This window comes from Oncorhynchus gorbuscha, linkage group LG03 (assembly GCF_021184085.1).
Source record: "Oncorhynchus gorbuscha isolate QuinsamMale2020 ecotype Even-year linkage group LG03, OgorEven_v1.0, whole genome shotgun sequence".
Taxonomy (NCBI): domain Eukaryota; kingdom Metazoa; phylum Chordata; class Actinopteri; order Salmoniformes; family Salmonidae; genus Oncorhynchus; species Oncorhynchus gorbuscha.
Window position 1 is genome coordinate 54,819,963 of NC_060175.1, and position 22,389 is coordinate 54,842,351.

Sequence of the window (22,389 nt, forward strand, 5' to 3'; positions counted from 1 at the left end):
GCATTTGGTGTGTTTCTTCCACAGAATTGTGCTTTCATAAGTGTTGGCAGTCACTCAGTGAATGCCTCTTCTGAAATGTGATTTACAATGAATGGAAAGTTGCCATACACAATTATAAATATAATTGTTAGTTCTTAGTTGACCCTGCTTGTAAATGGGGGCTTTTGTGAAAGAGAATGGAAAATGCAGGACAGTTATGACTATTTTTTTGGTGTTTTTGTGATTGCATTTATTAATAATTTGCATCAATAATAGACATATTATTATGCAACACCTGAAAGAATTGGAAGAACACAATTTTGAGGATTGGATATAAAACAACCATTGTACTGGAAATACTGATTTTTGTTCTGTAAACTACTGGCCTAGGATAACTCTTTTAGGTGGTATGCTGTATTCAAATGAGTAATAGTCAGCTTAGCTGTCACTGAAGCCAACAAGAGGGTTATCATCCTGTGTGCTGTGAACAGAATGCTGTCTTCTAAAAATGCCAGTTGGAATAATGTGCAGTGCATTATTTCCACCAGGAGGCCGGGGAGGCGCTAAGGAATCTCATTGGTCTCATCTGACCCCTGGGTGAACAGCGTCACGGGCGATGTGTCATTCTACCCAGATCTTGTTGATCACTAACCTCATTCCCTCCCGTCTGTCATGCAATTCCACAACTAGAGCATGATTATAGAGAGATTATCATTTGCAGCGGCGTATGGAGCAAAATAGTTGTTAAAGCTGCCGGTGGTTTTGCTCAAATCGACTTTTTCATCATTTTGGACAGTATGTTCACAGTAGGCAAAATGTCCCTTATCGCTATGGCTCTGCCAGTGATGACCGTCCTCCTCTCCTCCTGGCAGGGTAAGTCTTGACGATGGTGGTTGGTTTTTCGAACAGGCCGCGGCACTACGCTACATTTCTGGATACAGTTTACACGTGTTGCAAGAATGTATCCATAAATTGTAGCGGTAGACGAATCCACTAGAGACATGGGGCTAATGTATCCAGATAATGCCTCGACGTACTAAGGGGTGTCCAGACATGATGCATTTTTTCGGATGTGTCACCTATACTTATTATAGACCTTAATGTATGTTTTGTGTTTTTATTTATTCAATAATTTCCAGTGCTTATCTCGAATGATATGCGAAACGCACGATAGCCAAATAGTCTCACGCCTACATAGACAACTGTTATTCTGGCCTATATTTGGTCATTTTATATCGAATAGATGTGCCGTTCATTATGTATACATAATGTTTAATTAATCACGAAATAGTCTAACCCGTATTCGAACCCAGTGATGTCAAAGCAATGAATAATTGTCAGAAGTGATCAGGGGAACATCAAATTTGAATTTGATACACGAAATCAATTGATCAATCCATCGACTGTTACATTATTCATTTAATTATATTTACAGTATATTGCACTAAATTGGGACTGTCCTAATTTAAATGAACATACTTTCATATGACATGGGCTCAGATTCCTTAGTAGTTGGTTCTAGTAATGGGCATTCCGAGTATTTTCGGTGAGCCGGCCTATTTGGCTCCTTTCATGTAAAAGAGCCGTCTCATTTGGCTCCCGAAGGGCTTTTCGTTCAAAATCGATCTAGGACCAAAGACAATTGCAGCTCTCTAAAGTAAAGCCCCAAAAGTAGGCTACTATTATGTCAGATCGTGAAATGCACGTTCACGTATTATTTTTGTCCTGAGAAATGATTAGATCACCTGGATAATTTATTTGTAATTTTTAAAGATCTGCAAAAATGAGCGTGTAACAGAATGATTCGCTCTCCCCACTAATTTACAGTTTCTGTAGTGAGGATTCATTCACCCTCTTTAGATCATTGTAATTTATCTACAGGTAATCGTTGTTTTGAGCTCAAAGCAGTAGTAACTATGTAAAATGAGGGAGCCAAACGTACGGCTCTTTCACCGATGCTATTCGGTTCCCGACGTTCAAAAAAGAGCTGTTAGTTCGCGAACCAACACTTCCCTAGTTGATTCATCCGTAGTACCTTAGACCAGAAGGAAATTACATTAATGAAGCACGAACTCCCTAGTATGGGTTGGGAGGTAGTGGGGCACCTATGCAAGTGGCATAATTACCTATAACCCTCTTCTTTCTTTTCACCTTTATTTAACCAGGTAGGCCAGTTGAGAACAAGTTCTCATTTACAACTGTGACCTGGCTGATTACACTTGACTACTCAGTGGACTTAATATATTTAGTGAGACACCAAATAGCCCATTGGCTACATCTCAACACATAATTACTGTGTAATTACACTTGGAGGTTGAAGAATGACACAGTAAAAATGTTCAGTGGTTACATGCATTAGGCTGTCCTGTAGGGCCTGACGCTATATGTCCGTCAGGTGCATTCAACTCTGACCCTACAAGATCCGGAGCCTGCTTGGTTTCTGTTCTACCCTCAAACTCAACTCTGGACCTTGAAACCAGTTCCACTGCATTTTTTAAAATTTGTTCCCCTCCAATCAGGGACTGATTTAGACCTGGTACACCAGGTGTGTGCAATTAATTATCAGGTAGAATAGAAACCCAGCAGGCTCCGTATCTTGTAGGGTCAGAGTTGAATGCACCTGACCTATGTATAGCATCGGGGCCTACAGGACAGCCTAACGCACATAACCACTAAACATTTTTACTGTGTCATTCTTCAACCTCCAAGTGTAATTACAGAGTAATTATGTGTTGAGATGGAGCCGATGGGCTGTTTGGTGTCTTACTAAATATATTAAGTCCACTGAGTAGTCTCAAGTGTAATCAGCTTTCTTTTGCCTCCGTCAGTCCACCCTTCTGAATCTGTCTTGTCTGGCTCTGTCTGTTTCTCCTTGTCGGTATCTGCAGTGGGTGCCACTGATGACTGCTTGTGGTACGTGGATAAGAATGGTACGTGGCACAACGGTATCCCCTGTCCCCCGATGACCTTCTGTTGTGGGAATTGCCACAAGCGCTACTGTTGCCTGGACGGCCTCAAGAGGATCACGGAGAGGGAGCAGAAGCGTTGCGTGCTCTTCCAGTTCAGGTGTGTGTGTGTGTGTGTGTGTGTGTGTGTGTGTGTGTGTGTGTTTGCGTGACTGGCTCACTAAATGTCAGAGTACACATGGGTCATATTTTGCTAATTGATTACATTGCTACCCTCAGCACTATATTTCTCTCTGAGAAACCGCCCAGAAGCGGCCCTCTTCCGGGGGGCCGGAACTGATTGAATCGGCCCTGAATCGTGTGTCGGACTTGGCCCGGAGTCTAAATGAACGACTGCCCAGAATCGGCCCAAGTACATCGTTTCCGTCTAACAGAATTCAGCTGACTTTGCCAGCATCTTACCAGAATCCTCCCAGAAGTGTCCAGATGCTAATTTAAATAAATGTATATAAAATTACCTGATTTTAGTAATTTTAAATATTACTACTATACATTTTATACATAAAAATAAACCCATTCACAAAAAAAAAAAAAACATTTTGTGCCGGAGGAAACACCATACACCTGGTGACCATGTCAGCGTGCATGTGCCTAGCTCGCCACATGAGTCTCTACAGCGTGATTAGACAACAACATCCCGGCTGTCCAAACCCTCAACTAACTCGGACAACGCTGGGCCAATAGTGAGTTTTGTACTGCGATGCAGTGTCTTAGACCGCTGCGCCACTCGGGAGGCTCCATCCACAAAGTTTTTAATGCTTATCAATTGCCTTGCACAAAGTATCAAAATACTACAATACTACACAGGACTCTTAAAGAATGTCTTTAAAATGTTAATTGTATTTTCTGATCACAGAAACAATGAGGATTGTGAAATTATGAAATGTTAATTAGATAAAGTAACCCATGTAATTATCCGACAGAGAGTCGCCCCGAGCCTCAAGTAATACATTTGGGCCAGATAACTCACACCGGAATCGGCCCGAGCTCAATCCCCGCATCCTAGCCATAAGTAATACTGCCGAAGGTGGCCCATTCTCGGGCCACATGACGTCGGCTGAGTCTGAAGCTCGACCCAGTGTGCTAGCTGGGCATGTATCAATACAGTTTAGTGGTCACTCTGTATTCCCTCTCGGAGATTGGTGTAATGTTGAGGTAAGTGACCTTGCATCTGAGAGGACACAACAATACAGATTTTTTTCACACCATAAAAAGCTTTCATCATCACTTAACACCACTGAGCACAGGAGCAGTAACACCCAACTGGAAATCAGGGTGGTTTCCCGGACTCGAACCAGGATCTCTAGTGGCACAGCTAGCAATTGTGATGCAGTGCCTTAGACCACTTTGCCACTCGGGAGTTCTTTAACTTGTCTTTGACTCATTGTTTTTGCTTTCTGTTCGTCCTAATGGGCATGTCCCAGTTTGAAAACACCGTTAAGGTGAAGCAGAAGAGTCCTCTGCACCTACTACTATACTGAACATAAATATAAACGCAACATGCAACAATTTCTACGATTTTGCTAAGTTACAGTTCATATAAGGAATTCAGTCAATTGAAAAATATTCATGAGGCCCTATTCAATGGTTTTCGTATGACTGGGAATAAGGGTATGCATCTGTTGGTCACAGATACAGATAGACAAGGTATGGATCAGAAAACCAGTCAGTATCTGGTGTGACCACCATTTGCCTCATGCGGCGCGACACATCTCCTTCGCATAGAGTTGATCTGGCTGTTGTTTGTGGCCTGTGGAATGTTGTCCCACTCTTCAATGGCTGTGCGAAGTTGTTTGCTATTCTCGGGAACTGGAACACGCTGTCGTACATGTCTATCCAGAGCATCCCAAACATGCTCAATGGGTGACATGTCTAGTGAGTATGCAGGCCATGGAATAACTAGCTTCCAGGAATTATGTACAGATCCTTGTGACATGGGGCCGTGCATTATCATGCTGAAGCATGAGGTGGTGGATGAATGGCACACAATGGGCATCAGGATCTTGTCAAGGTATTCAAATTGCCATTGATAAAATGCAATTGTGTTCATTGTCCGTAGCTTATGCCTGCCCATACCATAACCCCACCGCCACAATGGGGCACTCTGTTCACAACGATGACATCAGCAAACCGCTCGCCCACATGATGCCATACATGCGGTGTGCTGTTGTGAGACCGGTTGGACATACTGCCAAATTTAGTAAAACAATGTCGGCTTATGGTAGAGAAATTGACATCCAGCATCCATTGGTTAACTATTTTACTATTTGCATTTACCCTTGTTGCACTAACTTTTTTGACTCATCACATATGCTGCTGCTACGGTTTATTATCTACCCTGTTACCTAGTCAAATCAAATCAAATCAAATGTATTTATATAGCCCTTCGTACATCAGCTGATATCACAAAGTGCTGTACAGAAACCCAGCCTAAAACCCCAAACAGCAAACAATGCAGGTGTAAAAGCACGGTGGCTAGGAAAAACTCCCTAGAAAGGCCAAAACCTAGGAAGAAACCTAGAGAGGAACCAGGCTATGTGGGGTGGCCAGTCCTCTTCTGGCTGTGCCGGGTAGAGATTATAACAGAACATGACCAAGATGTTCAAATGTTCATAAATGACTAGCATGGTCGAATAATAATAAGGCAGAACAGTTGAAACTGGAGCAGCAGCACAGTCAGGTGGACTGGGGACAGCAAGGAGCCATCATGTCAGGTAGTCCTGGGGCACGGTGCTAGGGCTCAGGTCCTCCGAGAGAGAGAAAGAAAGAGAGAATTAGAGAGAGCATATGTGGGGTGGCCAGTCCTCTTCTGGCTGTGCCGGGTGGAGATTATAACAGAACGTGGCCAAGATGTTCAAATGCTCATAAATGACCAGCATGGTTGAATAATATAGTAAGGCAGAACAGTTGAAACTGGAGCAGCAGCATGGCCAGGTGGACTGGGGACAGCAAGGAGTCATCATGTCAGGTAGTCCTGGGACATGGTCCTAGGGCCCAGGCCAGTTGAAACTGGAGCAGCAGCATGGCCAGGTGGACTGGGGACAGCAAGGAGTCATCATGTCAGGTAGTCCTGGGGCATGGTCCTAGGGCTCAGGTCCTCCGAGAGAGAGAAAGAAAGAGAGAAGGAGAGAATTAGAGAACGCACACTTAGATTCACACAGGACACCGAATAGGACAGGAGAAGTACTCCAGATATAACAAACTGACCCTAGCCCCCCGACACATAAACTACTGCAGCATAAATACTGGAGGCTGAGACAGGAGGGGTCAGGAGACACTGTGGCCCCATCCATGGACACCCGCGTACAAGGCCAAACAGGAAGGATATAACCCCACCCACTTTGCCAAAGCACAGCCCCCACACCACTAGAGGGATATCTTCAACCACCAACTTACCAACCTGAGACAAGGCCGAGTATAGCCCACAAAGATCTCCGCCACGGCACAACCCAAGGGGGGGGGGGGGCAACCCAGACAGACTGCCCACAACAGTGAATCAACCCACCCAGGTGACGCACCCCCACTCCCCCTGGGACGGCATGAGAGAGCCCCAGCAAGCCAGTGACTCAGCCCCCGTAACAGGGTTAGAGGCAGAGAATCCCAGTGGAAAGTCACTCTAGTCACTCTATTCCTAGTTATATGTACAGTTGAAGTCGGAAGTCCAACACTTAGGTTGGAGTCATTAAAACTCGTTTTTCAACCACTCCACAAATTTCTTGTTAACAAACTATAATTTTGGCATGTCGGTGAGGACATCTACTTTGTGCATGACACAAGTCATTTTTCCAACAATTGTTTACAGACAGATTATTTAATTTATAATTCACTGTATCACAATCCCAGTGGGTCAGAAGTTTACATACACTAAGTTGACTGTGCCTTAAAACAGTTTGAAAATTCCAGAAAATTATGTCATGGATTTAGAAGCTTTTGATAGGCTAATTGACATCATTTGGGTCAATTGGAGGTGTACCTGTGGATGTATTTCAAGGACTACCTTCAAACTCAGTGCCTCTTTGCTTGACATCATGGGAAAATCTAAAGAAATCAGCCCAAGACCTCAGAAAAGACCTCCACAAGGGAGCAGTTTCCAAACACCTGAAGGTACCACGTTCATCTGTACAAACAATAGTACGCAAGTATAAACACCATGGGACCACGCAGCCGCCATATCGCTCAGGAAGGAGACACGTTCTGTCTCCTAGAGATGAACGTACTTTGGTGTGAAAAGTGCAAATTAATCCCAGAACAACAGCAAAGGACCTTGTGAAGATGCTGGAGGAAACGGCTACAAAAGTATCTTTATCCACAGTAAAACGAGTCCTATATCGACATAACCTGAAAGTCTGCTCAGCAAGGAAGAAGCCACTGCTCCAAACCGCCATAAAAAAGCCAGACTACGGTTTGCAACTGCACATGGGGACAAAGATCATACTTTTTGGAGAAATGGTCTGATGAAACAAAAATAGAACTGTTTGGCCATAATGATCATCGTTATGTTTGGAGGAAAAAGGGGGAAGCTTGCAAGCTGCAAACACCATCCCAACCGTGAATCACGGGGGTGGCAGAATCATGTTGTTGGGGTGCTTTGCTGCAGGAGGGACTGGTGCACTTCACAAAATAGATGGCATCATGAAGAAGGAAGATTAGGTGGATATAGTGAAGCAACATATCAAGACATCAGTCAGGAAGTTGAGGCTTGGTCGCAAATGGGCCTTCCAAATGGACAATGATCCCAAGCATACTTCCAAAGTTGTGGCAAAATGGCTTAAGGACAACAAAATCAAGGTATTGGCGTGGCCATCACAAAGCCCTGACCTCAATCCTATAGAACATGTGTGGGCAGAAGTGAAAAAGTGTGTGTGAGCAAGGAGGCCTACAAACCTGACTCAGTTACACCAGCTCTGTCAGAAGGAATGGGCCAAAATTCACCTAACTTATTGTGGGAAGCTTGTGGAAGGCTACCCGAAATGTTTGACCCAAGCTAAACAATTTAAAGGCAATGGTACCAAATACTAATTGAGTATATGTAAACTTCTGACCCACTGGGAATGTGATGAAATAAATAAAAGCTCAAATAAGTCATTCTCTCTTCTATTATTCTGACATTTCACATTCTTAAAATAAAGTGGTGATCCTGACTGACCTAAGACAGGGAATTTTTACTAGGATTAAATGTCAGGAATTGTGAAAAACTGAGTTGAAATGTATTTGGCTAAGGTGTATGTAAACTCCCGACTTCAACTGTACATACAGTGCCTTGCGAAAGTATTCGGCCCCCTTGAACTTTGCGACCTTTTGCCACATTTCAGGCTTCAAACATAAAGATATAAAACTGTATTTTTTTGTGAAGAATCAACAACAAGTGGGACACAATCATGAAGTGGAACGACATTTATTGGATATTTCAAACCTTTTTAACAAATCAAAAACGGAAAAATTGGGCGTGCAAAATTATTCAGCCCCCTTAAGTTAATACTTTGTAGCGCCACCTTTTGCTGCGATTACAGCTGTAAGTCGCTTGGGGTATGTCTCTATCAGTTTTGCACATTGAGAGACAGAAATGTTTTCCCATTCCTCCTTGCAAAACAGCTCGAGCTCAGTGAGGTTGGATGGAGAGCATTTGTGAACAGCAGTTTTCAGTTCTTTCCACAGATTTTCGATTGGATTCAGGTCTGGACTTTGACTTGGCCATTCTAACACCTGGATATGTTTATTTTTGAACCATTCCATTGTAGATTTTGCTTTATGTTTTGGATCATTGTCTTGTTGGAAGACAAATCTCCGTCCCAGTCTCAGGTCTTTTGCAGACTCCATCAGGTTTTCTTCCAGAATGGTCCTGTGTTTGGCTCCATCCATCTTCCCATCAATTTTAACCATCTTCCCTGTCCCTTCTGAAGAAAAGCAGGCCCAAACCATGATGCTGCCACCACCATGTTTGACAGTGGGGATGGTGTGTTCAGGGTGATGAGCTGTGTTGCTTTTACATCAAACATAACGTTTTGCATTGTTGCCAAAAAGTTCAATTTTGGTTTCATCTGACCAGAGCACCTTCTTCCACATGTTTGGTGTGTCTCCCAGGTGGCTTGTGGCAAACTTTAAACGACACTTTTTATGGATATCTTTAAGAAATGGCTTTCTTCTTGCCACTCTTCCATAAAGGCCAGATTTGTGCAATATACGACTGATTGTTGTCCTATGGACAGAGTCTCCCACCTCAGCTGTAGATCTCTGCAGTTCATCCAGAGTGATCGTGGGCCTCTTGGCTGCATCTCTGATCAGTCTTCTCCTTGTATGAGCTGAAAGTTTAGAGGGACGGCCAGGTCTTGGTAGATTTGCAGTGGTCTGATACTGCTTTCATTTCAATATTATCGCTTGCACAGTGCTCCTTGGGATGTTTAAAGCTTGAGAAATCTTTTTGTATTCAAATCCGGCTTTAAACTTCTTCACAACAGTATCTCGGACCTGCCTGGTGTGTTCCTTGTTCTTCATGATGCTCTCTGCGCTTTTAACGGACCTCTGAGACTATCACAGTGCAGGTGCATTTTTTACGGAGACTTGATTACACACAGGTGGATTGTATTTATCATCATTAGTCATTTTGGTCAACATTGGATCATTCAGAGATCCTCAATGAACTTCTGGAGAGAGTTTGCTGCACTGAAAGTAAAGGGGCTGAATAATTTTGCACACCCAATTTTTCAGTTTTTGATTTGTTAAAAAAGTTTGAAATATCCAATAAATGTCGTTCCACTTCATGATTGTGTCCCACTTGTTGTTGATTCTTCACAAAAAAATACAGTTTTATATCTTTATGTTTGAAGCCTGAAATGTGGCAAAAGGTCGCAAAGTTCAAGGGGGCCGAATACTTTCGCAAGGCACTGTATCTACCTCTATTACCTCATACCCCTGCACATCATCTCGGTACTGGTACCCCGTACCAAGTTATCGTTACAGATTGTGTATTTATTAATTGTATTATTACCTGTTATTACTTTTCTATTATTTCTCTATTTTCTTTCTCCATTGTTGGAACGTGACCTTATGTAAGCATTTCACTGTTAGCCTACACCTGTTGTTTACGAATCATGTGACAAATACAATTCATAACGCTTCTCAGTTTAAGAGTGCTGATATAGGATCAGTCACCTCTGACCATGTCGTTGTATTCATGATGATCTAAAAGGTCAAACTGATCCTAGGACAGCACCCCTATACTCTGAGACGCTTTGTGAATAGCTGAGCTGAGGCAGAGATGGGACTGGATAGCAGTTTATGAACCTTGGAACTATGGGGTCACAGGGTAACTCTGTGGATGAAACAGTTGGTAATTGCTGTATTGATACTTTTGCACTTAATGTTAGAATGAAGTAGATAATGTGTTGATATTACTCTGTGGAAGCTTTTAGAAAGAGTCTGAGGTGGTTTTCCCCTCCCTTCCTCTCCTAGCCCTACCACCATCGCTGGTATTGCTTCGTCCATCCTGCTCTTCGTGGCTATCATTGCTACCATGGTGTGCTGCTTCATGTGTTCCTGCTGTTACCTTTACCAGCAACGACAGCAGCGTGGCAGGACTCCCTATGACGGTAGCATGATGGATAATTGCTAACAGAATGTGTTAATATGACAGATGATGTGTGTATACAATGTGGTGTTTTTCGCAAAATTGTCATTTGGAATTACAGTTGGAAAGTGTTTGAAGTCTGCCTGCTTTTGAATGTTATTATGTCAGACGGAGTTATGTCAAAATAATTTGGGACTTATACAAGGCGAAAATTGGGGTGGGGGGGGTTCATTGAACTAGTGCGATCATCACAGTATACCGTATTCCTATATTGACTCAATGATATGCTTCAACCTCAGCCCAGCACATCCCAATGGCCAGCTACCCTGTGGAGCCCATGTATGATGCTTACGGCAAGCCGCTGGTGATGGGACATCCTGATTATCAGCACCCTGGTTACCCAATGGCACCTCAGTATTCTGGCATGCCCCAGCCATACCCCATGATGCAACCCGGGCCGTTCCCCCCGTACCCCATGGCAGACCCTGGCTACCCTCAGGGAGGTAAGAGGACAACCTGAAACACCTTTGTGATCAGAATGCCATATCAGTGTCTGAAGAGTAAACACAATCCTGAAGCACATTTTTTTTTAAAGACAGACAATTGTATTCTATGTCACAGTTGAAGCTTTTACTGTTGTGTGTTGCAGCACCCCCTCCTTACTCCCCGCCACAGTACACTCCCCACCCCGGTCACTGATGGGATGAAAGCAAGTACTGTACATGGAGAGGAGAAACAAACTAAGCACTGCGTCAAGAAGAGAAGGCGACCACAAGAAGGCAACCATGGCTCCGGCTCTCCTAGCGGTTGCCTCGTGAAAGATAACCAGAGGCACTTTATTGTCCTTTATTTTCTACGTCCTTTAAAGGGACAGGAGCATATGCTGAGTTGGGGGTTCTCCTGTCTGTTCTGGCACTGAACTTACTTGATTCCTACTGACAGTCTAATGTGGAAAATGTCACACCATTCCAAAGTGAGGTTAACCCACCTGCATCCTTCATCCGTGCACTTACTCTGACATCTATCCCTCGCAATTAGCGTAACCCAAGATGGCGTTTTTCTCAAGGTCACATGCTTTGTTTGACATGAATTCTCTGCTTAAGACATTTGACTTGAGGAATGGTGAACGCCTGTTTCTCACATGTTTGCTTGGCTTTAATCCGGTAGTGGACAGAGCGAGGGTCATACCTGCAGATAACAGGGTGTGCATGAGAGCTGGTTGACTCTTATATCTGTTGCATTAATGTCAGAATGCTCAGAAGAGTTGACGGCTCCTCTCGCTCTGTCGGGCCCCTTTTAGTCAGCTCTCTGTGGGGATTTCTTTGTTAACTCATGCTCAGCTTGTCTTCTGTAATAGATTAACATTTACTTTATGTATATTAGAACGTCAGTTAGACAGTACATGTTCTGCTTCATACCAATTTGTCATGGTATTCAAGTTGTCAGAAATATGTTTATTTATTAGTGGAATCTGTGTGAATGTTAATTTTCAGTAATATATCCAGCCAATATTTAACTTAAATAACACATCTGAGCCTCGTGTCAATGTGAATTCAAGGAACTGTTTCAAGACATATTTTGTTGACAATATTTGAACATGTCTTATTATTGTTGTAACAGACACAACTTTTTTTTAGAAATGTTTCGAGCATTTCCTCACACTGTCTTATTTTTGGCTATGATCTTTTTCTCATGAGCCATTGTTGTGCCCCTTGTAGGATGTTTGAACTGTACAGTAGAGCCTGGCGTGTTGAGCATGTTGAACAGTTTACTATTAGTAACCACTGAAGGGCTCGTCCCAGGTCAAATGTGTCGGATCAGGTGACATTCTATTTTACCCACCCTGAGATTCTTCACAGATTTTTCTATGGAATCATTTTGAGAGTTTTAGCATATTTGTTCAAAGAGGAATGATGAAGCAATCGTGCAATAGATATACAGATTCTTCTTGGCCAGCCCGTGTTAAAACGTGTCAATGTAAAACAGTGACATACTCTCATTCATAAACCCTAATGATTTTTTGTTATTTGAATTGGATTACTGTAATATTTATTGTCAACATGTAAAGTGTACATGTTGTGGGTTGAGAACGTTTGAACTGTTTAGAGTTTCTGCATACATTTGACCTATAATGTAATCAGGTCTTCACCTCAGTCTTACTAATAGATCAAGTTGACCCTGATTTTAAACAAATAACACAAAAACAATTGTACCCTTTAATTTCATTATTGAGAAAATTGATCCAACATTACATTTCTTCGTTGGAAAAAGTATGTGAACCTCTTAGATTAATCATCTGAATTAAGTGTATTAAAATAGTCAAAAGTGTAGTATTCGGTCCCATATTCCTAGCATGCAGTGACTTCATCAGGTTTGTGACTTTATAAACTCCTGGGATGCATTTGCCGTTTGTTTTGAAAGTGTTTTGGTTTATGTTTTGCCCAACAGAGACGAGACAGCTTGTCTTTTTGGAGTCACTTTTATTTTAGGTAAGAATAGAGCATGTTTTTGAACGTTTCCACGTTCATGTGGATGCTACCGCCATGATGGATAAGCATGAATAGATCATGAATGATGTTAAGTGAGAAGGTTACAAACATCTTATCTACTCAATTAAAAATACAATTACTCCAGTCATCATTCCCCATTCGGTTACTATTGGGAAGAACATCATCCAAAACCTGACAAAAACAAACTGCAAATTGCATCCCAGGAGTTTATAAAGTCACAAGCTTGATGTAGTCATTACATGCTAGGAATAGGGGGACCAAATACTATACTTTTGACTACTTTCATACACTTAATGCAGATGATTAATCTAGAAGTTCACATACTTTTCCTAACAAAGAAATTGAATCAATTGTCTCAGTAAAGAAATGTAAAAGTACAATTGTTTTTGTATTATTTGATTAAACATGTTCACATCTATTATGACATTTTAGGTAAAAAATGTAAGCAGAAATACAAAAAAATCACAAGTTCACAAGCACATAATTGAAAAAAATGTAATTCTTTTTTTTGTTGTACATTTTACCAGAGCGTAAATCACATCTGTTACTAGTAGAACAGTTCCCAGCTCTTACTTGTTGGTTGTCTGTTGTTTAATGGATGGTAAGACATTGTAATACAATAAGTGCTATGTTTTTTTTCTTTGGAATAACATAAATTATAACTTTGAAATGTAAAATCCAGCAGACTACTGTCGTGTATTGCATGGTGCGCTTTCAAATAGTTAACAAACAAACAACCCTTTTGATGTGTCGCCTTGACATCAATGATATCATTACTGTGAGTGTGTGGAACTTTAGTTTATTAGGAGAAGTTTGGGTGATGACACCCTCTTAGAGGTGGATTCTGAATCTAGTTGGAAGGCAGAAAAGTAAGTATTGGCTTTCAAACCCAGTCAATTTATAACTGAATGAATCAAATTGCGGAGGCTATGACAGTAATGCAATTTTACTATGGCATTTTGACCACTAGATGTCCTTAAAATTGATACTTTGCAGCCAAGTGAAAAATCTGTTTTACATTAAAAAATATATTTGTGAACTGTGTCCTAAGAACACGATGTTGCACTTTGTTGTAACAATTTTCTCACATATTTTGTAGTCATTAGCTTGTTATTAGTTATTAGCTCATTCAACTATGTCATAAAACACCTCAATAGAATAGACACCTCTTCAAAGCCTACAAATTCAACTTTCATTGTTTAAAAAATATTTATAATTGTCTGTGTTCATTGAACACCAAACCCTCTTGGAACTAATGCTGTAATCATGAAAGAGGAAGTAGCACTGTGTTATACCATGCTTTGGCATTTCTCATAAACTCAGCCCTTCCCATTGCCTTTAAAGGACTATGTACCCTGCACTAAATATGGACATGCAGTTTCAAAGGATTTCAAAGAATGTCCCAGCCTTTCAGACCAACTTTCATGATAGACTAACACACTCCATACTGGTACCCTGACTGCAAGCCCAGTCTCAAGTCCTCCCTCTTAGCACCAGGATTGAGGCCTCTGGTGGCTTCTCAGTGAGACGGACACCACCTTCGGCCCATGGGGAGATTCTGCAGGCTCCTACACTAGGAAAGCACACTTTTCTAAAGGAGACACCATACAGCTTGTAGGCTACGAAGTCTTTTCATCTGTTCTGCTGTGAGGGTGTTTTCTTCTCCAGCCAGAGGCGATCATGTCCAGGAGGAAGGTGAGGGGATTGACGCGGACAGGGCGGCAGGTGAGCGAGGACCCTGACCTGGATGTCCTTTTGTCCAACCTGTCCCCTGAGCAGATTGAGGAGCTGGAGAAGGAGGTATTGGTGGCCCCCAACCTGGATCCCAATGAGGAAAGAGCCATAGAGCAGCCTGCCACTAACACTGTCCGGGACCGGGATGCTAAGCTGGACAGCCGGGAGTGTCCAGGGAAGCTCAGCCAAAAGGAACAGTCTATTGAGGTATGATTACTAAACGTCGAGTCATACAGTGGATCTCTCCCACAGTTCATGTTTATTATGTGTGAGACAGAGTTGGCCTGAAGTCCACCTTGTGAGATGTTTTACTGACACAATCTGTCACCTTAATTGTTTATCCTATGTTTTTCTACCCGGTCGATCCCTTACCTGCCTCTTTTGCTAGGGTATGTTTAATCTCAGGGATACTGACAAAACTGATAGTGGTGGAAGTTAATCACATCATCTCTGACAGACATCCGCTCTACCCGTTTCACTTATTTACTCTTATACGGTAACTAGCCTCATTCTGGTCAATAGGACTGGCTGTTGGAAACCAGATAAACATACTACAATACAAAAATGTCTGAAAGATAGTTCATTTACGTTCCTGTTCCTTAAACGGGTATTTGAATGATACTTCTGAAATATTCCCCTGCCAACTGGATGTTCCAGCAGTTCATAAACGGTGCTCCGCTGCTGTTCGTTCCTATGGCAGGAAAGAAAACACTCATGTATACCTTTCACATTCTTCGCACAAGTCCCCTTTGGTAAACAGAGAGAATGCTTAAAGATGCAGCCATCAAAGCAATCTTGTGCACAGTGTCGCCTGATTTTGCTATCGTCGCTTTGTAGTTTATAGGTCAACGATGAGTTTGAGTTTGTTTTTAGTGGACAGCTTTTTTGACGCAGGGCCCCGCCGGGTAGGGAAAAAACAGAGCCAGGGGATAACTGTTGGACGTGTATAGAGAAGAGCACTTCAAATGATGGATCCGGGGCCCCGTGGAGCTCCTTAATCCCGGCATGATGGAATTCCTTGGTTGATTGCTCCTGTGCTGCTCAATGCCTTTTAAGGAAACATCTGCCAGGGCTGCAGCCTCGAGCAAACCAAACAGATGGAGCAAGGCTCACAACTCAAACACTCACTGTAGCTGCTCCGCAAATGCATTTCTGCACTACTAACAGACTCCCCCCCCGTGCACACTGTAAACACACGGTGTCTAACGTCAAGTTTACATTACACGCTGCGGTCTTATGTCATGGCTTATGTTGTACTGTGCTCTCCATGCCAACAAGTTACGCTTCACACATAGACAAGTTGAGCACAAACAAAGACTCGTTTGAATACCTGATATTTCTCGAGAACATGAATGAACTAATGTATGTTTTTGTGTAAATTGTTAGAAACAGCAAAGGCAAGGTTAGGTCATCATGGACACAAACTGATTTGTAGCTGGTGGACAGGCGTATGATTAGTCATGTTGATAGGGCTGTTGGTGGTCATGCAGTGATGACCATAACAGGCAAGGCACATTACGACTGAGAACACATCACTCTAATTGGATTTGACAGTAGAAAACAATTAGATTCTTGTGTAGATTATTGAAAGTGTATGCTTTTCCGATTCACTTCATGTGGAAACGTCCCTATGTCATGTTTCTTCTCCTGCAGGGGGAACCCAAGAAGGAGAGCCGGAAACAAGAGTACCTGAGGAAGATGGGCCTGAGTCAGGAGGGGAAAGAAGGAAGGGGGATCAGAAGGCAACCAAGTATCACAACAGAACGAGTGAACAAGATGGAGGAGAGAAATGACAAAAGACCAGACCGCACTAAAGAGGACAGGGTCAGCCTGTCCAATAGATATAGGACAGAGGAGAGCAAAGACAAAGAAGTGAAAGAGACCTCTAGAGAAAGATTCAGGAGAGAAGAGAGGAAGGACGCTGAAGTGAACGACACAACTGGAGACAGATCCAGGAGAGAGGAAAGTAACGACAGCGATGTAAAGGATACAACTCGAGAAAAATACAGGAGAGGGGAGAAGAGGGACGGTGATGTTAAAGAAACGTCTAGAGACAGATTCGGGAGACAGGAGAGTCGAGACAGTTTAGAGAAAGGGGATGCCAAGGAAAGGGAGAGGAACGAGGACAACAAGCTTATGGATAAAAGAGACAAGAGGTTGAGCACCAGTAATAAGACAAAGGAAATGATCTCCAAGTTACAAGAGAAGAAAGAAAACGAGGCGATCAAGGGGAAAGAGAGAAAAGAGGATATGAAAAAAAGAGATGAGAACAAGACAAGGGGACTTGTGTCAAAGTTTGTGGAGAAGCAAAGTCGGGTTGAAGCGAGTCAAACAGACGCTAAAAAACACAGAGTGGAAGAGAAGGACAAGCCAGGGAAGGACAAGTCTGACTCGAAACTTGAGAGACAACAGTCGCCAGCCGAGAAGGAGAGCGGAAGTGAGAAGCAAGAGGAGACGGAAGATCCTAAGGAGAAAGCGAAAGAAGACGGTAAGGAGAATAAGAAAGATGTGGGGTTAAAGCGTACGGAAAGTATAAAAGAGAAAGACAGGAGGAGTACTAGAGACAGGGAAAGAGAAGAGAAAAGGGAAACCGAGGAGAAAAGGGGAAAAGATGCAAACGAAGGACTAAAATCCAGCAAGGGTGAGGAACAGCGTGGGAACTGTGTGACGAACAAGAGCACACCGAGCAAGGCCAAAGTAGAGGAGGAAGAAGATGAGGACTCCAGCATGTTCAGTGACCTCATAGAGCAAGTTTGCAGCAACGACCCCACCATGACAGAGCTCAACGTGAACAACTCGGAGGTCATCAAGGCTAAAACACTCATCCAGTTTGCAGAGGCCTTGAATAAAAACACCCACATTAAGACTTTTGCCCTGGCCAACTGCCGTGCTGATGACCACGTGGCCTACGCCATTGCGGGCACCTTACGCACCAATACGTCTATCACAAGCATCAACCTGGATTCCAACCTTCTCACCCCCAAGGGTATAATGGCCCTGATCCAGGCCTTGCAGAAAAACACTACACTCACCGAGCTGCGCTTCCACAACCAGAGACACATCTGCGGAGGCAAGACAGAGATGGAGATGACCAAGATACTGAAAGACAACACCACCCTCCTGAAGCTGGGCTACGGCTTTGAGCTGGCCGGCCCACGCATGACCATGACCAACATCCTGAGCCGCAACATGGACAAGCAGCGACAGCGGCGCCTACAGGAGCAGAAGCTGGCCCAGGCCAACGGTGAGAAGAAAGGGATGCTGGAGGTGCCCAAGACTGCTGGGGGATTCCTCAGGGTTTCCCCCAAGGCTTCCCCTAAACCCTCCTCACACCCCTCACCAATGCCCTCCCCAAAGTTGACTCAAAAAAGAGGACCAGGAGGGGGCCCTCCTCCACCCCCTCCTCCTGGGGGCCCACCCCCACCTCCACCCCCCATGCTGGACATAGACTCCCTGCGAAACTCCCTGACGCCCGCATCACAGAGGAAGATGGATGATAAGGCCAACAAAGCCGGTGGTACGAACTCTAGGGACCAACTCCTGGACTCCATTAGGAATACCAATATGAAGAAACTGAAGAAGGTAAGATGGGGCAAAGATCCATTGCTGATAGACATTGAAAGAGTTAGGGTTGGCAGGGATGCTCAGTCACAGATTGTAACACATTTATACGTAACTTCAGAAAGTAGTCACACAACCCTTGACTTTTTCCACATTTTGTTGTGTTACAGCCTGAATTTAAAATGGATTACATTTAGATTTTGTGTCACTGATCTACACACAATACCCCATAATGTCAAAGTGGAATTTTGTTTGTAGAAATGTTTTAGAAATGAATAAAAAATGTAAAGCTGAAATGTCTTGAGTCAATAAGTGTTCAACCCCTCTGTTATGCCATGCCTAAATACGTTTAGGAGTAAAGATGTGCTTAACAAATTGCATAATAAGTTGCATGGACTCATTCCGTGTTCAATAATAGTGTTTAACATGATTTTTTAATAACTACCCCATCTCTGTATCCCACATATACAATTATCTGTAAGATCCCTCAATCGAGTAGTGATGTTCAAGCACAGATTCAACCACAAAGACTAGGGAGTTTTTTTCAATGCCTCACGAACAAGGGCGCTGATTGGTAGATGTGTAAATAATTCTAAAGCAGATGCTGAATATCTCTTTGAGCAAAGTTATTAATTAGGATTTAGATGGTGCATCAATACATTCAGTCACTACAAATATACAGGCATCCTTCCTAACTCAGTTGCCGTTTAGGAAGATAACTGCTCAAGGATTTCACCATGAGGCCAATGGTGATTTTAAAACAGTTACAGAGTTGAATGGTTGTGTAATGAGAAAACTGAGGATGGATCAACAACAACGTAGTTACCCCACAATACTAACCTAAATGACAGAGTGAAAAGAAGGAAGCCTGTACAGGATAAAAATATTCCAAAACATGCATCCCGTTTGCAACAAAGCACTTAAGTAATTCGACAAAAAATATGGCAAAGAAGTTACATATTTGTCCTGATTACAAAGTGTTATGTTTGGGGCGAATCCAACACAACACATCACTGAGTACGACTCTTAATATTGTCAGGCATGGTGGTGGCTGCATCATGTTATGGGTATGCTTGCCATCGGCAAGGACTTGGGAGTTGTGGGGGAAAAATAAACAGAATACAGTTATAAGCACATGCAAAAACTTAGAGAAAATCCTGGTTCAGTCTGCTTTCCAACAGACACTGGGAGAATAATTCATACTTCAGCAGAACAATAACCTAAAACACAAGGCCAAAGCTACACTGGTGTTGCTTACCAAGACGACATTGAATGTTCTTGAGTGGTCTAGTTACAGTTTTGACTTAAATTTGCTTTGAAAATCTATGGCAAGACATGACAATGGCTGTCTATTAATGATCAACAATCCATTTGACAGAGCTTGAAGAATGTTTTAAATAATAAATGTCAAATATTGTACAATCCAGGTGTGCAAAGCTCTTAGACTTACCGAAAAAAGACTCAAAGGTGCTTCTACAAACTATTGACTCAGGGGTGTAAATACTTATGTATATTAGTTCCATTTTCAATAAATTTGCTAAAATATCTGAAAACATGTTTTCCCTTTGTCAGTATGGGATATTGTGTGTAGATGGGTGAGAAAGAAATCTGTTTAATCCATTTTGAATTCTGGCTGTAACAAAACAAAATGTGGAATAAGTCAAGGGGTACGAATACTTACTGAAGGCACTGTATGTGCATACAGTATCCATACACTCTCTCCTCTCTTCCTACAGGTTGCGGTACCAAAACTGTTGCAGTAATCCCCTGGAATGGAGAGTGAAAGCCAAGGAAGAGGAAGGACACAGATCTCACGGGGGATGGAAACTCCAACACATCCCACGCACAGACTGACACCCAGTCTTACCACTGTGCTGCGGGATGGTTAAGGCAGGCAAGCAGAGAGTGAAAATAGAGATTTCTATTGGATGTACAGCCTTCACTGTGCCACGAGTTCCTTCCTCAAACTTAACACTGGACCGCAGGGACCCATGGAGGGAGAAGAGGGCAGAGTTTTGCAGCAGGACGTGCCCTGGGGTCCTAGTTGTCTGCCTTTGTCTGTGTTGATGCTCTGCCTGTCATTTGCACTAGATTATGAAGCCGTTCATACGGTGACATAAGCATGTGATATGTAAGATGTGGGGGCGTGTAAAATTCTATAAAAAAATATATATACAAAACTACTTTAACATTCATTGAAATATTGGATGGTAATTTGACATTTTATTTGTTTGTGGAGGGAATCACTTGGAATTTTGCCCAAACTGCTGATTCTCCATGGCATATTATCAGGGAATTCAAATGGGGTTCGATTTCAGCAATTCACAGGGGGAGAAAAGGTGGTTTGTAATGTGTGTCATTGCCAAATCTCAAGACTGACATCTCAGGCAAAGTTTTACACATAAAAAGCAACCTAGAATCCCAGTCTTCTTAGAAAGACTCAGGAAGGAAGTAAAGTTTTGGGGGGATTTAAGTATGGTCAATCTTTAAGTACTAACAAAGTTATACAACAACGTTTAGTAATAACAATGTTATTTATAAATATATTTTCATACATTTTGCTCAAAATAATGATTCTAACATACAAAAAAATGAGAATGTCAAAAGCAAAGAAAACAATTCACAGAATACTATTTACAGCGACAACAATGCAAACATATTCCAGGCTAGATGTCTTACTACAAGTCAAGTCTTACGACTAAAGATTTTAAAACAGTTCATTTTATTACCATGGCAGAGCAAAATTAATGTCTCTTTCAGTGTGATGATATTGTACAGAGCGGTTTGCCACTCTAAAAGTGACTATTGACTATTGTATGCATAATGTGGTTTCTGTTTCATTTTGTACTTCATTAATATGTTACAGAGCCTATAAAAAATGTACTGGTATGTTTGCAATTAAAAGTGTAATGTAATACACTTTATTATAATAACTACACAATCAAGTACATCTTCAAAATCTGTCCATTATTTGATGGTAGTCTAATACAGTACAGCAGGCAACTGATACATTTACTGTATTTTTTTGGAATGTTTAACCTGTACATACAATATTTTCCTTTCAGGTGGACATTTCCCTGGTTTTCAATGTAATATATCTTAATAATACAATTTATACTGCTTGAGAAATATTAAGTCGTCTATGTCAGTCTGTCTATTGATTGGTTGACGGAATCAGAAATGATTTCCAATATCTATATAAGATATGTTGTCTCAGTTGAGCCCTGTAACCTGCAAAGATATTGAAACTGATGTGAGAGGACATTTTGTGACCAAATGGATAATTCTGTGTGCCACGCCAAGTATAAGATGTCAAATAGATTATAATGAAAGGTTTCTGTGCACACACACAGAGCAATGAAGTGTACCTTAGCAAAGCTAATGATCTAATGCACTGTTGTGTGTGTATTTCAATCTGATTTCCATTTCTGTACACGTCTGGCTGACAACACTAAATGGAATGTGACCTTTAGTGAGAGAGAGTATACACTGTTTCCAACAGATTCACACCTACAAGATCATGTCCTTCACACAACTGACAAAAGAGAGGGAACTTAACTGTCTACTTCTAGTAGTGAATATCTGTTATCATGTTTTGACATCTGACACTGGGGGTTGAGAGGGATAGCGACAGGCGAGTTTACGTCTTGACTGCCTCGGCATCCACAAAATGCCTATATTTGGTCATTTCTCAATGAAGACTTGCACAGGATTCATTCCTTTCTTGTTCTTAATAATGGGAGGTGGGCCAGCGGTCTGTCTGGCTCTCCCCATGAACACTGGTCTGATGGGGAGAGGGGGGGGGGGGTAAATGCAAAAAGTGAGCTATTCCTGAATCTTCTAAGAAATGATTGCCTTTTGTAATTACACTTCATAAGAGCTTTTCCTAACCATATGACCAGAGAGGTGGAAAATCAGACCTGTAGTCTGATAATTGTTTCTGGTAAGATCACGTGGTCAGGAAAAGCTCTGGCCTGAATCATTTAAATGAGAGAATAAAGAAAGAGTTTGGTTTTTGGAGAGCATTTAACCAAAAAGTACTTGGAGAACTAGCTGGAAAACTAGAATATCAATT

General features: G+C 42.2%; 2 protein-coding genes across 2 annotated transcripts; both read left to right on the forward strand.

Annotated features, from left to right (window-relative positions):
- The first annotated feature begins 610 nt into the window (after nucleotides 1–610).
- On the forward strand, nucleotides 611–13,716 carry LOC124031581 (protein shisa-4-like). Its single transcript, XM_046342999.1, has 5 exons — nucleotides 611–852; nucleotides 2,868–3,045; nucleotides 10,395–10,531; nucleotides 10,809–11,012; nucleotides 11,159–13,716. Exons 1-5 carry the CDS (start codon nucleotides 777–779, stop codon nucleotides 11,206–11,208), a joined length of 645 nt encoding a protein of 214 aa, XP_046198955.1. The 5' UTR covers nucleotides 611–776; the 3' UTR covers nucleotides 11,209–13,716.
- Nucleotides 13,717–14,434: 718 nt separating this feature from the next.
- Nucleotides 14,435–21,696, forward strand: LOC124031580 (leiomodin-1-like). The gene is made up of 3 exons (XM_046342998.1): nucleotides 14,435–14,960; nucleotides 16,407–18,335; nucleotides 20,051–21,696. The coding sequence occupies exons 1-3, from the start codon at nucleotides 14,700–14,702 to the stop codon at nucleotides 20,075–20,077; spliced, it is 2,217 nt and encodes a 738-aa protein (XP_046198954.1). The 5' UTR covers nucleotides 14,435–14,699; the 3' UTR covers nucleotides 20,078–21,696.
- Nucleotides 21,697–22,389: the final 693 nt, after the last annotated feature.

Excerpts from the sequence above, each read along its gene's own strand:
- LOC124031581 (XM_046342999.1), top strand. The coding sequence starts at position 777 with ATGTTCACAGTAGGCAAAATGTCCCTTATCGCTATGGCTCTGCCAGTG. Across the intron at positions 3,046-10,394 it reads TGCGTGCTCTTCCAGTTCAG|CCCTACCACCATCGCTGGTA; the intron begins GTGTGTGTGTGT and ends TTCCTCTCCTAG. Across the intron at positions 11,013-11,158 it reads CCCTGGCTACCCTCAGGGAG|CACCCCCTCCTTACTCCCCG; the intron begins GTAAGAGGACAA and ends TGTGTGTTGCAG.
- LOC124031580 (XM_046342998.1), top strand. The coding sequence starts at position 14,700 with ATGTCCAGGAGGAAGGTGAGGGGATTGACGCGGACAGGGCGGCAGGTG. Across the intron at positions 14,961-16,406 it reads AAAAGGAACAGTCTATTGAG|GGGGAACCCAAGAAGGAGAG; the intron begins GTATGATTACTA and ends CTTCTCCTGCAG. Across the intron at positions 18,336-20,050 it reads ATATGAAGAAACTGAAGAAG|GTTGCGGTACCAAAACTGTT; the intron begins GTAAGATGGGGC and ends CTCTTCCTACAG.